Source organism: Somniosus microcephalus, chromosome 4 (assembly GCF_052327205.1).
Source record: "Somniosus microcephalus isolate GS21.2 chromosome 4, FLI_Smic_1.0, whole genome shotgun sequence".
Classification (NCBI taxonomy): Eukaryota; Metazoa; Chordata; class Chondrichthyes; order Squaliformes; family Somniosidae; genus Somniosus; species Somniosus microcephalus.
This window is the reverse complement of record NC_140990.1, coordinates 289,540,943-289,559,405: the sequence shown is the minus strand read 5'-3', so window position 1 is coordinate 289,559,405 and position 18,463 is coordinate 289,540,943. Positions and strand designations below refer to the sequence as shown.

The following is an 18,463-nucleotide window of genomic DNA, read 5'->3' as shown; positions in this document are numbered from 1 at the left end:
TATAAAAATCCATTCAGATACAGTCGATATTGTCAATGAAATTAACAGAATAAGATGGCATCTTTAACTCTGCAAGGCTAACTCTAAGCATGGTGCCATATCAAGCTTTTGTCCACTCGACCATCTGGCTTTTCTCATCTTAAAAACCTGAAATTTAAATTCACTGTTATCCATTGAGTAGTAATAATTGTAGGAGCTTCATTTATCTTTGCAAGAATTATTTTCATAGCATTAATGATCCATAAATATTTTACTCAGCCTGAAAACATACTACCGTTGCAGGGAACCTTCTGCCAGTTTTCTGAAAATATTCAATTTTAAGCATTGTTGTAATCTACCAAGTGTAATTATTAAACTTGAGATGTAAATATAACACTAGACATGCCAAGATGCGTCATACAGTGCTGTAAGTTTAGATTTGACCAAGTAGCCAATATGATTATCAAATCCAAAATCATGTGGCCATATTAAAAACTGTTAGAGAAAACATTTGAAATTTACATGGTCACTTTAGATTCTCCACCCCATGTTAACAATCAAATATAAATGCAGTCGCAACCTCTGTGGCTGCTAAAATGGTTTGACAATAGTGATCCACTTTATAGATGTTAGAACAAGCTTTGCTGTTGAATTAAATTTCAGCAAAGAAGGTTAATAATTGGTAGAACAGTCAGATTTACAAAGAGATAGCACATTTTGAAGATGTAGCACTTCTCTACTTGTCATTAAAAATATGTGTCTTATTGTACTTGTCTTACTTTCAGTGAAAGAAGTGGAAGCAATGAGAGTAAAATCTGCAACAGTACTTCGCCGTTGCCTTTAATCAATGAAATAGCTGGCATCTCTTCAGAAATTGGCTATGTACAAGCTGTGAACAAAGAAGGAAACCCACTTTGCCTTGGCTGTCAACAGCCAACAATCCAGGTCAGCAAGCATCATGAATCTACAGCTTGGGACACACGATACTGCTCCCAAAAATGTCAGGAAGACTTTTTGATTCGGTCTGATCGGTGCTATATGAGATCAAAAGTTTTTGAAGCTGAGCGTGGAGTCTGCCAGCAGTGTGGCCTCAGTGCTCATCAGCTGTATCTTAGCGTCCGAGATACGCCGAAGACCCATCGGAAAGAACTTCTTGAAAATACATGGCTGTCACAGCTTTCACTAGATCAGGTAAGTGGAAAAAGTAACTTTAATTTGTTTTACTTAACATGAAAAATGAAGAATTTGCAACCTTCCCTTTGCGTTACATTTTATTGTAAAAAATGTATAGGACTGGAACAGAGCAAAATAGGGCGGCACAGCCCAACTGCATTCCTGCACTGAGTTTCATTTGACCAGCTGCCCCTTCCCCCTCCCCATCCACTGCATGCACCTTCCTGGTCAATGTTGCTGCTGCTGCTGCCCACTTCTCTTGTGTGAGACCTCTGTGAGGGACGGTCCTTGCCCTGTCACACTTCCCAGGCAATCTTTGGGGACTCTGAAATTGAGGAGGAGAAAGGTTTTTACCCTGGGGAGCTGTTTTGATCTTCCATTCTCTGAGTTGATAATCCCCTTGTGATTCCCTCATGGTTGGATCTACTATTGCATCAGAAGTTTTCGTCACTAGGAATGGTTACAGCACAGAAGGAGGCCATTCGGCCTGTCGACCCCGTGCCGGCTCTCTGCAAGAGCACTTCAGCTAGTCCAACTCGCCCGCCCTTTCCCTGTAGCCCTGCAAATTTATTTCCTTCAGGTACTTATCCAATTCCCTTTTGAAAGCCACGATTGAGTCTGCCTCCACCACCCTTTCAGACAGTGAATTCCAGATCCTAACCACTCGCCGCATAAAAAAGTTTTTCCTCATGTCGCCTTTGGTTCTTTTGCCAATCACCTTAAACCTGTGTCCTCTGGTTCTTGACCCTTCTGCCAACGAGAACAGTTTCTCTCTATGTACTCTGTCCAGACACATCATGATTTTGATCACCTCTATCAAATCTCCTCTCAACATCTTCCGATTAGGCACTTTACAGCCTTCCGGTCTCAATATCGAGTTCAACAATTTCAGATCATAACCTTGGCCCCGATTATATTTTCCTATTTTTTATCCGCACTTTTGGTTTGTGCCTTTTCCTTTTTTTTCTCTCTCCCACATGGCAGCTGTCTCTCACTCTGCCAGCGCATTTCACACTTCACCTAGAGCCTTTGTCTGTGTCTTTACCTGTCCTATTACCATCTTGTCTCACCTTGAATATCTCTTAATGTCTCTTTTTCCATCCCCTCCCCCATTTCCCAGCCCCCAAACTGCCTTTTAATCTGTTTCATTTCCTACCTTTTCTCAGTTCTGTAGAAGGGTTTCGACCTGAAACGTTGACTCGGTTTCTCTCTCCGCGGATGTTGCCTGGCCTGCTGAGTTTTTCCAGCATCTTCTGTTGTTATTTCTCCTCTCAACCTTCTCTGCTCTAAGGAGAACAACCCCAGCTTCTCTAGTCTATCCACGTAACTGAAGTCCCTCATCCTGTAAATCTTTTCTGCAACCTCTCTAAAGCCTTCACATCCTTCCTAAAGTGCAGCGCTCAGAATTGGACACAATACTCCAGTTGAGGCCGAACCAGTGTTTTATAAAGGTACATCATAACTTCCTTGCTTTTGTACTCTATGCCTCTATTTATAAAGCCCAGGATCCCGTATGCTTTTTTAACAAGGAGATGAGCAATTTTTATCTCTCTCTGTAAGCCCACTGACTCGGACCTTGGACGAGTCAAATGCTATTGGCTGTGTTGACCTCTTCAGTGCTGTATACGATTCATTAGCCTTAGCTCATCCATGCTTTTGTTTTATCCAGAATCAGTATCCCTGGCTGGCATCCCATTTTCCACCCTCCATCAACTTGAGCTTATCTAAAACTCTGCTGCAAATTTTAACTTGCACCAAATCCCACTCACCCATCACCCCTGTGCTCACTGATCTACATTGGCACACGGTCCATTAACGCCTCGATTTAAAAATTCTAATCCTAGTGTTCAAATCCCTCCATAATTTCCAGGATTTTGACCCAGCAATGATGATATATCGCTGTTCCTTTATCGTCGCTGGGTCAAAATCCTGGAACTTCCTCCCAAGCAGCACTGTGGAAGTACTTTCACCACACGGACTGCAGCGTTTCAAGAAGGCAGCTCACCACCACCACCAATTCTCGAGGGCAATTAGGGATGGGCAGTAAATGCTGGCCTTGCCAGCGACGCCCACATCCCATGAATGAATTTAAAAAATTGCCTCGCCGCTCCCTTGCTCTGTAACCTCCTCCAGCCCTACAACCCTCCGAGAACTCGGCAGTCCTCCAACTCTGGCCTGATACATACCCCACTTCCTTCACCCCACCATTGGCAGCTTTTAACCATCTAGGCACTTAGCTCTGGAATTCCCTCCCTAAACCCCTCTGCCTCTCCACCTCTCCTCCTTTATGACACTCCTTAAAACCTACTTTGACCAAGGTTTAGGTCCCCTCTCTTAACAGTAACAACAACAACCAGTTATTTCGAAAACAGTTTTTACACTTGAATTTTAAATTGTGCTAGGCCTAAAGAATCAATTTGTGCTTGTTTGAAAACCAGATATGGACCAGGATGCTATGAATTCTACAATTAGCCTTAGCATCCCAGGGCTAGAGAAAGAAATATCACCCAGTGATACAGTTCCTCATCATAGTCCAGGCCTCCAGCTGAAAAGTGTGCATGTGTAGGCACCTGGTGAGGGCAGAATCGGGCTCCATTGTCACGGTCCAAGTGAACAAGTAGCCTGAGGACATTTGCTGTCCAAATTCACACTTGGGTGAGATACTAGAGAGCAGCTAACAAATGGAGCTGTACCTCAGCAGTTTTGGGAAGTAAATTGGAACAGGTTCGGGTGTGGTGGGGAGAGGAAGGAATTAAAAAAATTAAGACAAAACAAATGTTTTGGTTTTTATTGCTTTTTTGTTTGCTTTGTGTTTGTAGCGTGGAGCTAAGAATACAAGATATTTAAACCCATTGTGACCACCTGCTTTTTAAAATTGTAATACTGTAGCATCGTCTTAATTTGAAATGGAAGGCAAGATTGTCTTTGACAGATCACAACCATGCTCCTTTTATCAAAACTGATTTGTTTTTAATGTTTTGAATCGGCCTTCTTTAAAAAGTTGCCAATCACTATTTACATGGAGTTTTAAATTACAAGTGGCAGGAACTGCAGTTCAAAGTTTTGTGAAAAGTAATTTTTAATTAATTTCTGATAAACATAATGGGCCAGAATTTCAGGTCGCGGGTGCAAGCCCCTGACCTGCACTTACCTAGCACGCTGGCCGTTGTGCTGTGGGCCCGCGTGGGATTCCGATCCTGGGCCTCCTCCAGCTGCCGGCGCGCAGTGCTTGCGTATCTCGGGGCACAGTTAGTTCGAAGCGTCCCCTGGGATCATGTGGGCCATGGAGAGCCAATGCTAGCAGGGAATCTGTATTCATAGATTTGACAGGAAGAGCTGTCAAATCCATGAATAGAGTTCAGCCCCAAAACCTAACTAAAACTTCAAATACATTTTTTTTAATCACATTTTAAAAATAACTATAAATTACATAAAATAACTTTTAATCAATATAAATTTTTGAAAAAATTAATTACAGTTTTTAACAGGGCTAAAAATAAACTTACCTTTCTTTAAAGTATTTAAAAATAATAAACCTGTGGAAAAAATGTTTTAATTTTACTTAATTCACCACCTACCTTGTTAAAAGCAGGCCTTGCGACTGCTTTTTAAAAGCGTAGCTACTGGAGACTTACCCTCCGGAGAAACCTGTTTTTAAAAAAAAAAAAACGAAAGTTCCAGGCGTACATGCGTTCGACCTGTGAACCCCTTCCTTTAAGAGAACGGAAGTTCCAGTTTCCCGCGCATGCACAAAACCGGCACTTTCGTTGGCCCTATGAGTGAGTACTCAGCGCGTACTCACCCGTGGGGATCCAAATTTCTGGCCCAACAGATAGCGAACACTCATTTGCAAACTTCAAGGAGTTTTTCAACGCCTCAAAAATATATTGTAATATTCCTTTATTTCGGATGAGAATTTTATATTGAGTTTGAAAGTGATTTAGTTAAATCTGAAACTAGGGTCTTAAGTCTAAACAAAGCAAACTACGTAGGTATGAGGGGCGAGTTGGCTAAGGTCGATTGGGAAACTACATTAAAAGGTATGACGGTAGAGAAGCAATGGCTAGCATTTAAAGAATTAATACATAATTTACAACAAATAATCATGACTTCAAGGCACAAAAATCCCACAGGAAAAGTGGTGCAACCGTGGATGACAAAAGAAGTTAAAGATAGTATTAGATCAAAGAAAGAGGCTTATAATGTTGCCAAAAAGAGTAGTAAGCCTGAGAATTGGGAGGATTTTAGAATTCAGCAAAGGAGGACCAAGAAATTGATAAAGAAAGGGAAAATAGAATATTGTAGGAGTCTCTGCACTCCTAGCAAAGAATCTATAAACTCAATAGTAGCTAACAAACTGAGTTTAATGTACTAAAACTTTACAAAACAAGAAAATGCAGGAGAAGCTCTAAACAGGTCTATGCACTATCACTCCACACAAGGACTGGCTGGAAACGCCCTCTACCTCTGACGTCATCACGTTTCCCGCCGTTGGGACGTCACATGACCCACGTGATGACGTCATCGCGTCAGATCACGAATTTGTCGATCTAGCTCTGTTTAACCAGAGCCAACATTAAAAGGTAATAAACATGATTAAAGGCAATTGTACAAGTCACTGTGAAAGTCTCTTAGTGGCTTTGCCACATACGCCCCCCCAGAATTGTCTTTAACGAGAAGAGTCAATCGCTGAGGAGGTTGGACAAGCCTGTTGGACCGACTCCTAAATTCCCGGAGGGGAAAACGCTGAGCAGGCGGCGAGCTGGCAGGTAACACGGCGCTGTCAGGTGTGGCGGCGGCCAGCCGCGGCGCGGAGGCTGCACCAGCTCGATCGGTCGTTCGTGGTCCAGGTGTGCAGGCTTAAGGCGATCGACAGAGATGTGATCAGGCTTAAGGCGATCGACAGAGATGTGATCAGGCTTGCCCCCGACGTCGATCACGAAACTCTTGTCCCCTGCCTGCAAAACTTGGAAGGGCCCTGCATAAGGAGGTGCGAGTGAGGTACGATGGCCGTCTTGGCGCACAAAAATGAACTTGGCCTTCGACAGCTCCCCCGGGACGTTGGACGAAGGCAAACCGTGCTGTGAGGTCGGAACTGGGCGGAAACAGCGGGCTGCATCCCGGTGGGGGTCTCTTTGCCTGGCCGCGGACCATGGCTGCGTAGGGGACGGCAGGAATTCACCCGGAACTCTAAGCGGTTGCCCGTAAACCATCTCCGCCGACGACGACTGGAGATCTTCCTTCGGCGCCGTGTGGAGTCCTAACATCACCCATGGCAGTTTGTCGACCCAGGATGCATCCAGAAGGCTGGCCCTGAGCGACGCCTTCAAGGAACGATGGAACCGCGCGCACAAGCCGTTCGCTTGCGGGTGATAGGCCGTAGTGCAGTGGAGTTTAACGCCCAACACGGAAACCACCTCATTCCACAGTTCGGACGAAAATTGCGGCCCACGATCCGACGAAATATCCGCAGGGACACCAAACTGGGCTACCCATGATGAAACGAAAGCTCGAGCAACATCCGCAGAGGTGGTGGACGTCATGGGGACTGCCTCCGGCCAATCGTGGTGCGATCCACCATTGTCAACAGGTACGTAAAGCCCCGGGACGGTGGAAGCGGGCCCACTAAGTCAATGTGAATGTGATCGAATCGCCGCTCCGGGACCTCAAAGATGGCGAGCGGGGCCCTGACATGCCGCTGCACCGTGGCCCGTTGGCAAACAACACAAGTGTTCGCTCAGTCTCTGACGTCTTTGTGTATGCCCCTCCATACGAATTTGGAGACCAGCAGCTTTTGCGACGCCCGTACTCCAGGATGCGATAGGCCGTGTATGGCATCGAAAACAGTCCGGCGCCATTTAGACGGGACAATCGGACGGGGTGCACCCAACGAAACATCGCAGAGCAGAGTAGTACCTGCGGAATGGAACGGCACATCCCTCGGCTGGAGGCTGGCTGGAACCGAACGAAAAACCTGGGTCTCCGGATCGGCCGCTTGGTCAGCCGCCATCTGCGTGTAGTCAATGCCCAATTGGACGGCCGGGACGGCGGCGCGGGATAGGCAATCGGCGACGACGTTGTCCTTACCGGCCACATGCCGGACGTCGGTGGTGAACTCCGATATGTACGTCAGCTGCCTTTGCTGCCGAGCCGACCATGGTTCCGCAGATTTGGCCATTGCGAACGTCAATGGCTTGTGGTCAACAAACGCGATGAAGCGGCGCCCTTCGAGGAGGAAACGAAAATGGCGGATGGCCAAAAACAAAGCCAACAGCTCTCGGTCGAAAGTACTGTACCAGCGCTCATGCCGTTGTAGCTGGCGGCTAAAAAAGGCCAGAGGTTGCCACGCGCCATCGACCCACTGCTCCTGGACGGCCCCCACCGTGTAGTCTGACGCGTCCGTCGTGAGGCCGATGGTGGCTCCCGGCAGGGGGTGTGCCAACATGGTCGCGTTGGCGAGCGCGGTCTTCGTCTCCTCGAAGGCGCGATCCATGTCTTGCGACCATACCACGGGCTCCTTCCCCGCCGTGCCCCTGAGGGCCTCGTAGAGCGGATGCATGAGCTGTGCTGCCCTGGGGATGAAACGATGATAGAAGTTCACCATCCCCAGGAACTCCTGTAAGGCTTTCACGGATTTCGGTTTCGGGAACTCCGCAATCGCCTCCACCTTGACTTGAAGTGGCATTGCCCCAGCGGGGGTTATGCGGTGGCCCAGGAAATCAAGTTGCGCTAGGCCGAAACGGCATTTGTCCGGGTTAACGATGAGGCCGTGCTGCTGAAGCCGTCGAAAAAGGACCCGAAGGTGCTCGAGGTGTTCTTCCTTGGAGGTGCTGGCAATCAAAATATCATCATCCAAATAAAAAATCAAGGTCCCGCAGGACTGAATCCATGAGGCGCTGAAACGCCTGCGCCGCTTTCTTGAGTCCAAAGGGCATTCGTAGGAATTCAAAAAGACCAAAGGGGGTAATGACCGCCATCTTTTCGACATCTTGAGGGTGCACTGGCACCTGGTGGTAACCACGGACAAGGTCGACTTTCGAGAAGATGGACGTCCCCGCCAAATGTGCTGAGAAGTCCTGTATATGGGGAATGGGGTAGCGGTCGGGCATCGTTAGCTCATTGAGGCGGCGATAATCACCACAGGGCCGCCATCCCCCACCGGGCTTGGGGACGATGTGGAGCGGGGAGGACCAGGGACTACTGGACCGACGGATGATCCCCATTTTCTCTATCACGGCGAACTCCGCCTTCGCTGCCGCTAGCTTGCTGGGCTCTAAACGTCGCGCCCTGGCGTAAACGGGAGAGCCGGTAGTCGAAATATGATGCTCCACCCTATGCTTGACGGTCGAAGCCGAAAAGGTGAGCTTCGTCAGCTCGGGGAACTCCTCGAGGAGACGGACGAAATCGTCAGGCGGTGGACACGCACATGAAATCGTGTGTGACACAGCCGTGCTGCGCGCCCCTGAAATATCGTCGAGCGTGGCGGCGTGAACGAGGCATCGATTTTTCACGTCCACCAACAGGCCGTTGGCGCCCAAAAAGTCGGCACCCAACAGGACCTGCGAGATTTGAGCGGTGATGAAATTCCAGGTGAAAAGCTGTCCACCGAAACAGACTTGGACGAGCCGCTTTCCGCAAGTGCGGATCGAACCCCCGTTGGCCGCTTGCAGAGGGGGACCCCGTCCGCCGGACTGAAGGTCGATGACCGAGGCGGGAAGTATGCTGCATTGCGCCCCCGTGTCGCATAGAAAACGACGGCCCGAGATGGAGTTGGTTAAGTAGGTGAGATTCCCGGAAGCGCCGATCGCCATCGTGGCCGCGGGGGAAGTACCGGGACCGGCGTGCTTGACTCGCGGCGGTCTATTCGACGGTCTGGTAACGAAACTGCACGGTGGGTGGCAGCAGCGGACCTTCGGGCCGAAACGAGCATGGTAGTAACAGTGACCAGTCGTCGGAGGCGCCGTGGTCGGAGCCGGGGCCGGGCTCCTCGTGGCGGGGCGTTGCGCGATGGCGCAGCATTGTTGCCGGACTGCGTAAATCTTATCCGCCTCTTCGGCGAGCGCGACGCAGTCTGCGGTTTCTGCTTGGGCGAGGGTTGCCTGGACTTGCTCGGGGAGCTGAGTAAGGAACAGCTCGCTAAACAGAAAGCACTGGGGCTCGGACCCCAGGAGAGTCAGCATGTGGCTCATAAGCTCCGAGGGTTTGGAGTCACCTAACCCTGGTAGCGTCAGTAAACGGCGAGCGCGCTCCGCTTTGGTAAGACCAAATACCTGCAGCAATCGTGCCTTGATGGCTACATACTTGTCAGCAGTCGGGGGACTCTCCAGAAGGCTGATGATTCTCGACGCCGTCGAACTATCGAGGGCGGAGACCACGTGGAGATATCTGGTCTGGTCCTGTACGATGTTGCGGAGTTCAAATTGCGCCTCGGCTTGCACAAACCAAGAGGCCGCCTGTTGTTCCCAGAATTGGGGGAGCTTCAAGGCCACTGCATTGGCCTCCATTCCTGGCCCGTGTTCTGCGTTCACCGCGAAAAACGATCGCGAGGATTCGGGGTCAGCAATGTAGGAGTCTCTGCACTCCTAGCAAAGAATCTATAAACTCACTAGTAGTTAACAAACTGAGTTTAATGTACTAAAACTTTACAAAACGTGATTGGGACGTCATCACGTGGGTCATGTGACGTCCCAATCACGTTTCCCGCCATTGGGACGTCATATGACCCACGTGATGACGTCATCGCGTCAGATCGCGATTTTGTCGTGATATACCTATCAATTCCTCCAATAAAAGGCGAAGAGTTACGAAGGTGACTAAAGGTTTTTATTGACTAAATAACAGAGCCCACTCTCGTGGGTGATCCGATCCAAGCAGGAGGAATACCAGCCAGTCGCTCACCTTTATACCTGGCCTGGTGGGTGGAGCCAAGGCGGAGTCGGCAGTGGTCATCCCAGGTATAGCAGTGTGGCAAGAGGCGACCTCGTACCGTGATACAATAGTGGTCAGTGATACAGTTATAACGAACAGTGGTGAACAGTGCTAACTACTAACAGTGATACGATAGTGAACGTGGTTTACCACATTCACCCCTTGTTTAGAATTAAGTCCGGCGGGGTGAAGTGTACTACCAATTCTGGTAGGTCAGTCTGTCCGGAGGCTTCGTAAGCCTCTCCGATCGCCGCAGCGGTGGTGTTGCCTTATCCGGTGCTGGTGCCTTATCCGGTGTTGATGCTGGTGTTTGCGTGGTCGGCGAGGGCTCGTGGGGTTCCGGCATGCCGTCTACCTGGGCTGAGGTTGGGGGGGGTGGTGGCGGTGTTTCCGGATCGGCTGAGGGTGCGAGGTCTCGTAGGGAGACAGTGTCCTCCCGCCCGTCTGGGTACGCCACGTAGGCGTACTGGGGGTTGGCGTGCAGGAGGTTCACCCTCTCGACCAGGGGGTCCGTTTTATGGGCCCTCACGTGTTTCCGCAGCCAGACCGGCCCCGGGGCGGTCAGCCAGGTTGGTAGAGTGGTTCCCGTAGTCGACTTCCTGGGGAAAACGAACATTCGTTCATGGGGGGTGGTGTTAGTGGCCGTGCAAAGTAATGACCGGATGGAGTGCAGCGCTGTCGGGAGGACTTCTTGCCAGCGGGAGGTTGGGAGGCTCTTAGACTTTAAGGCTAAGAGGACGGCCTTCCATACCGTCGCGTTCTCTCTTTCCACCTGACCGTTAACCTCTGGGGTTGTAGCTGGTGGTCCTGCTTGCTGCAATACCTCTCTCTAGGAGGAATTGCCGGAGTTCCTCGCTCATGAAGGAGGAGCCCCGGTCGCTGTGTATATAGTTCGGGAACCCGAACAAGGCGAAGAGGGCATTCAGGCACTTAATGACCGTGCTACTGGTCATGTCGGGGCAGGGGAAGGCAAAGGGGAAACGGGAGTACTCATCAACGATGTTGAGGAAGTACACATTACGGTCAGAGGACGGGAGGGGCCCCTTAAAGTCGATGCTCAGGCGCTCGAAGGGGCGGGTGGCCTTGATCAGGCTTGCTCGGTCCGGCCTATAGAAGTGCGGTTTGCACTCCGCACAGGTCTGGCAGTTCCTGGTCATGGTCCTGACCTCCTCGATGGAGTAGGTCAGGTTGCGGGCGTTAATGAAATGGTAGAGTCTGGTGACTCCGGGGTGGCAGAGCTGGTCGTGGAGGGTCTGAAGCCTATCGATATGCGCGCTGGCGCATGTCATTCGTGAAAGGGCATCAGGGGATTCGTTCAGCTTGCCTGGCCGGTACAAGATCTCATAATCGTAGGTGGAGAGCTCGATTCTCCATCTCAAAATCTTGTCATTCTTGATTTTGCCCTTCAGCTTGTTATTAAACATGAAAGCCACCGAACGCTGGTTGGTGAGGAGGGTAAATCGTTTGCCTGCCAGGTAGTGACTCCAGCGCCGTACTGCCTCCACGATCGCCTGGGCCTCTTTCTCGACCGACGAATGTCGGATCTCGGGGCCCTGTAGGGTCCTTGAGAAGAAGGCCACTGGCCTCCCCTCCTGGTTTAGGGTGGCGGCTAAGGCGAAGTCGGATGCGTCGCTCTCCACCTGGAAGGGGATGGACTCGTCCACTGCGTGCATCGTGGCCTTGGCTATGTCTCCCTTAATGAGGGAGAAGGCCGCGCACGCCTCCTCCGTGAGGGGGAAGGAAGTGGCTTTCAGGAGGGGTCTGGCTTTGTCCGCGTAATTGGGTACCCATTGGGCATAGTAGGCGAAAAGCCCCAGGGTTCTCCTAAGTGCTTTAGGGCAGTGGGGGAGGGGTAGCTCCATGAGGGGGCGCATTCTTTCTGGGTCGGGGCCGATGATTCCGTTCTCCACTACGCAGCCGAGGATGGTGTTAAACACGCATTTCTCCTTATTGTAGGTGAGGTTCAGCCGTTGGGCCGTACGGAGGAATTTCTCCAGATTCGCGTCATGTTCCTGCCGGTCGCGGCCGCAGATAGTGACGTTATCTAGGTAGGGGAATGTAGCCTGCAGTTCGTTCTGGTCAACCATCTGGTCCATCTCCCTTTGGAAGACCGAGACCCCATTAGTGACACCGAAGGGGACCCTAAGGAAGTGGTATAGGCGCCCATTCGCCTCGAAGGCGGTATACTGGCGGTCCTCAGGGTGGATAGGGAGTTGGTGGTAGGCCGACTTCAGGTCGATGGTCGAGAATACTTTATACTGTGCAATCTGATTGACCATGTCAGATATGCGGGGGAGGGGGTATGCGTCCAGCTGGGTATATCTGTTTATGGTCTGGCTGTAGTCGATGACCAGGCGGTTTTTATCGCCGGTCTTTACGACTACGACCTGGGCACGCCAGGGGCTGCTGCTCCCCTCGATAATGCCCTCTTTCAGGAGGCGCCGCACCTCAGAGCTAATGAAGGCTCTGTCCCCGGCGCTATACCGCCTGCTCTTGGTAGCGACGGGTTTGCAGTCAGGGGTAAGGTTAGCAAACAGAGAGGGTGGCGGGACCTTGAGGGTGGAGAGGCTGCAGGTGTTACGCGGTGGGCGGTTTAACGTTTGCTGGTTGTTGACTGTGAGTGGGGGGAGGGGTCCACCGTATGCTAGGGTTACGCTTTGGAGGTGGGATTGGAAGTCCAGCCCTAGTAGGACGGCAGCGCAGAGATGGGGGAGGACGAGGAGTTTAAAGTTTTTATACTCCGTGCCCTTAACCGACAGGGTCACGACACAGTAGCCGCTGACACCGATTTAAAGTCACAGTTCCTGGCGAGTGCATATAGCGCCTGTGAGAATTCGGCTACTGATTCTCCTGGCTGTTGCGGCCGTGATCTTAGGAGGTGCCTAGCGTACATGTAGTTTACCGGGGTCCGGTACTTCTGTTTCAGCAGGTTGATGGCGGTCTCGTAGGTAGTCATGTCCTCGATGAGAGTGTATACTCTCGGGCTCAGTTGTGCCTGCAGGACACTTAGTTTGGATGCCTGAGGGACGCTGGATTCTCTCAGGTATGATTCGAAGCAGACCAGCCAGTGTTTGAAGTCTGCGGCTGAGTTTGCTGCTCGTGGGTTCAGGTCCAGGTACGGCGGTCTGAGGGCTCGCAGCCAAGCTGGCTGGTGTGGCTGTGCTCCTGGGAGCTGCGCTGGTGGCTCCTCCGCCGGTTGTGACTCGTTGTCGGACATCCTTAAATTTAGTCAATAAAATTGATATACCTATCAATTCCTCCAATAAAAGGCGAAGAGTTACGAAGGTGACTAAAGGTTTTTATTGACTAAATAACAGAGCCCACTCTCGTGGGTGATCCGATCCAAGCAGGAGGAATACCAGCCAGTCGCTCACCTTTATACCTGGCCTGGTGGGTGGAGCCAAGGCGGAGTCGGCAGTGGTCATCCCAGGTACAGCAGCGTGGCAAGAGGCGACCTCGTACCGTGATACAATAGTGGTCAGTGATACAGTTATAACGAACAGTGGTGAACAGTGCTAACTACTAACAGTGATACGATAGTGAACGTGGTTTACCACATGTCGATCTAGTTCTGTTTAACCAGAGCCAACATTAAAAGGTAATAAACATGATTAAAGGCAATTGTACAAGTCACTGTGAGAGTCTCTTAGTGGCTTTGCCACAATATGAGAGTAAACTAGTGAGAGACATTAAAAACAGACTGTAAAAGCTTCTACAGGTATGTAAAAAAGAAAAGATTAGCAAAAGTAAATGTGGGTCCCTTACAGGCTGAGACAGGAGAAATTATAATGGGGAAAAAGGAAATGGCAGAGAAATTAAACAATACTTTGTATCTGTCTTCACAGAAGAAGACGCAAAAAACTTCCCGGAAATAGTGGGGAACCTAGGGCATAATTTTCCCTGCGGAGGCAGGAGAGCTGGTTGGCGGGTTCCTGTCCCGATCCCGTTTGCAGCCGCTCTCTGAAAATGATTTTCCGTAAATTGGCCTTGTTGAGCCCACCCTGCAGGGTTCCTAGCCAATTAACAGGAAGTGGGTCTGATGATGTCATTTGATGACGCGTCATCAGCCGGTTTCCTTAAAGGGACCACGGCCACATTGATTTTGACAGTTGTGCTGTCCGTGTTCTACAGCATTGAGGCGCTGTAAACACTGACGAGCACTGCAGAAAGGTGCACGTCTGCACCCAGGCTCATACAGGACTCCCTCCATCTGCTTATGGAGGGAGTCACAGCACGCAGGGAGATTCTCTTCCCTTCCCATGGGTGGAAGAGACCTCCCCAGGAGACCAACACAGCCTGGTTGCACAGTGCACAGTGGAGCAAAAGCAGGGATGTCATCAAGAGTCACTGGCTACAGTGGCGCCAATCTTTAAATGCTCTCAGTAGATCACGAAACATTACTGCAAAGCCACACTGTAACTCACCCTGCTGTGCCACACATCACACCCCCCATCTCTCTGCTTTCCCTACCCTACTCCTGCACATCCTTACTCACACCAACTTACCTTGCACCTCCACCCATCCCTCTTTATCTACATTATCACTTCCCCATCTCACTAGCCACCCCTCACCCTCATCCTACTGCAAGCATACCAACCAACAACACACAAGGGTAGGCACTTGAGAGGTTTAGCCAATGTCCATGTGCCTGGTGATGTTGGTGTTGGGACTGATCGTGGAAGGATTCACAGGACCATGGTGTGATTTTTTTTCAAGGGCACCAATGTTGCTGGAATAGATGGCAGCTGCAGGTGAGATGACAGAAGCGATCTGTCAATGGTGAGAGAGGTTGTTCCAATGAGGTGCCACTGGATAAACACTTAGAAGATAGGAGCAGGAGTAGGCCATTCGGCCCCTCGAGCCTGCTCCGCCATTCAGTGAGATCATGGCTGATCATCCAAATTCAGTACCCTGTCACTGCCATCTCCCCATATCCCTTGATCCCTTTAGCCTTAAGAAATATACCTAACTCCTTCTTGAATATATTTAATGAATTGGCCTCAACTGCCTTCTGTGGTAGAGAATTCCACAGGTTCACCACTCTCTGGGTGAAGAAATTCCTCCTCATCTCTGTCCTAAATGGCTTACCCCTTATCTTTAGACTGTGACCCCTGGTTCTGGACTCCCCGACCATCAGGAACATCCTTCCTGCATCTAGTCTGTCTAGTCCTGTTAGAATTTTATAAGTTTCAATGAGATCCCCTCTCATTCTTCTAAACTCCAGCGAGTATAAGCCCAATCGACCCAATCTCTCCTCATACGTCATTCCTGCCATCCCAGGTATCAGCCTGGTGAATCTTCGCTGCACTCCCTCCATGGCAAGAACATCCTTCCTCAGATAAGGACATCCTTCCTCAGATAAGCTAAAGAAATCTCTGTGTCTTACAAATGCAGTAACCAACAGTTTCTGAGCTCTGAAATGAATAGCTGCAACATGGTATATTTTATACCACTTCCGCAGCTGTCAGGTTATCAGATAAATTGGAGCAGACCCAACTCACGCCAGAGTGAGCTGGCGTGCTCCCCGAGCAGCGGGTAACCCATGGGGGAACATGTAAAATTACACGGTAGGCTCAAAATATCATTAAATTGGCTGTTAACAAGCCATTTAATGATCTAACTTGTCTCCCCCGCTGCTTGGTGTCGGGTCAGTTCTGCGCAGACCGACCCGACTCCTGGGAGACTTGCGTGGAGGTGGGTTGACACCTGAGCCCTCTGAGCGCCGGCAAAATTCAGCCCCAAGGGTCTAGCGAGAATGAGGAACAGAAAGAAATTAGTATTAGTAAAAAAAAAGTACTGGAGAAATTAATGGGACTGAAAGCCGATAAATCCCCTGGACCTGATGGCCTACATCCTAGGGTTTTGAAAGAGGTGGCTATAGAGATAGTGGATGCATTGGTTGTCATTTTCCAAAATTCCATAGATTCCAGAATGGTTCCCGCAGATTGGACGTAGAAAATGTAACCCCACTATTTAAGAAAGGCAGGAGAGAGAAAACGGGGAACTATAGACCAGTTAGCCTGACATCAGTAGTAGGGAAAATGCTAGAATCTATTAAGGACGTGGTAACAGGACACTTAGAAAGTAATAACAGGATTGGGCAGAGTCAATACAGATTTATGAAAGGGAAATCGTGTTTGATGAATTTGTACGAGTTTTTTTTTAGGTTGTAACTAGCAAAATAGGTAAGGGGGAACCAGTGGATGTGGTGTATTTGGATTTTCAGAAGGCATTCGATAAGGTGCCGCACGACGTTATTAAACAAAATTAGGGCTCACGGGATTGGGGGTAATATACTAGCACAGATTGAGGATTGGTTAACGAACAGAAAACAGGAATAAACGGGTAATTTTCGGGTTGGCAGGCTGTAACCAGTGGTGTACCGCAAGGATCAGTGCTTGGGCCTCAGCTATTCACAATTTATATCAATGCTTTGGATGAGGGGACCAAATGTAATATATCCAAGTTTGCTGATGATACAAAGCTGGGTGGGAATGTAAGTTGTGAGGAGGATGCAAAGAGGCTTCAAGGGGATATTGACAAGTTAAGTGAGTGGGCAAGAACATAATATAATGTGGAGAAATGTGAAGTTATCCACTTCGTTAGGAAAAATAGAAAAGCAGAGTATTTTTTAAATGGTGAGAGTTTGGGAAATGTTGGTGTTCAGAGGGACCTGGATGTCCTTGTACACAAATCGCTGAAAGTTAACATGCAGGTACAACAAGCAATTAGGAAAGCAAATGGTATGTTGGCCTTTATTATAAGAGGATTTGAGTATAAGAGTAAAGACGTCTTACTGCAATTATATAGGGCCCTGGTGAGACCACACCTGGCGTATTGTGTACAGTTTTGGTCTCCTTACCTAACGAAGGATATACTTGTCATATAGGTTTGCAATGAAGGTTCACCAGACTGATTCCTGGGATGGGGGGATTGTCCTATGAGGACAGATTGAGTAGACTAGGCCTATATTCTCGCGTTTAGAAGAATAAGAGGTGATCTAATTGAAACATACAAAATTTTGACAGGGTAGATGCATGGAGGCTGTTTCCCCTGGCTGGGGAGTCGAGAACGAGGGGTCACAGTCTCGGAATAAGGGGTCGGCCATTTAGGACTGAGATGAGGAGAAATTTCTTCACTGAGGGTGGTGAATCTTTGGCATTCTCTACCCCAGAGGGCTGTGGAGGCTCAGTCGTTGAGTATATTCAAGACAGAGATCGATAGATTTTTGGATATTAAGGGAATCTAAGGATATGGGGATAGTGCAGTAAAGTGGCGATGAGGTAGAAGATCAGCCATGATCTTAATGAATGGCGGAGCAGGCTCGAGGGGCCAAATGGCCTACTCCTCCTATTTCTTTTATTCTTATTATATGTTCTTATGATACATCTGAAGTGACACCCCATTAAGAGTTCAGCAAGTGCTAAAAAAAACGAATGCATATTGATTAGGTCAGCAAGTGATTTAGAGTGTGGGAGGAAATTTTCAAAGTTGCTTCCAGAAATTGACAATAATTACTACAAAAGATTTTTAGCATCTGTATCAGGAATTGATTGCTTCTTTATAGTACTCCAAGGAGGCACAGTCTGAATTGGCAAACATACTAGAAAGTGTGCTGAAATTGGAAATGCCACGACTAAGCCCACAATTGTTTATAACCAGTGATGACATCTTGTCATTTTTTATTTACATTACAAATGTTGTTTAGAGCCTTTTGCTTCTTGATAGCAGTCATAAAGGATTTAAACTAATTAATCTTCAAGCTTATAGCTTCTTTTTAAATAGTGTTTTTTTAACTATAATTTTTTCCAAATGTATCCGTGTTGTGCCAGTAATTACTACAGCATTTGACAGATACAGTGAAACAAGAATGAAGCAAACTATTTTTTGAAATCTGCTAAATGTAGAATTAGGTCAAGTTTGCCTTGTCTACTGGTAGCCCGCAGAGGCCTACACCAGAATTGTAAAATAAAAATGCAAAAGGATTTTTAAAAATTATTTTAAATTGTAAATATTTCATAATTTTGCTGCAGTAAAACTTCCCACATTCTGGGGTAAACTTATCCTTCAATCTCTAACAAATGATTTTTAAAATATATTTTTTAATCCTTTTGCTTCCTCATTTTTATTTTTTGTGTTGGTCTAATTGTGTTTGCCTTTCTGCTTTACTTCGCACGATCTTTTCAAAATTTATCTATCTTTTTTTTTCTTGCCTTACACTGCATTAAACTGATAATATGGTGTTTAAAACTGCATTAAACTAATAATATGTTTAACACTGCATTAAACTAGTAATATGGTGTTTAACACTGCATTAAACTAGTCGTATGGTGTTTAACACCATTAAACTAGTAATTCTTCTTCTTAGGCAGTCCCTCGGAAT

The 18,463-nt window shown here is 48.5% G+C and overlaps 1 protein-coding gene across 5 annotated transcripts in view; it reads left to right on the top strand.

Moving 5' to 3' along the window:
- Positions 1-18,463, top strand: part of zranb3 (zinc finger, RAN-binding domain containing 3) — a 152,976-nt gene that overhangs the window by 103,816 nt on the left and 30,697 nt on the right. For all 5 annotated transcript variants that reach the window (XM_085986606.1, XM_085986608.1, XM_085986609.1 and 2 more), the window contains one exon: positions 765-1,170. In XM_085986606.1, the coding sequence (XP_085842732.1) occupies positions 765-1,170 (406 nt within the window). The remainder of the gene's footprint in view (positions 1-764; positions 1,171-18,463) is intronic.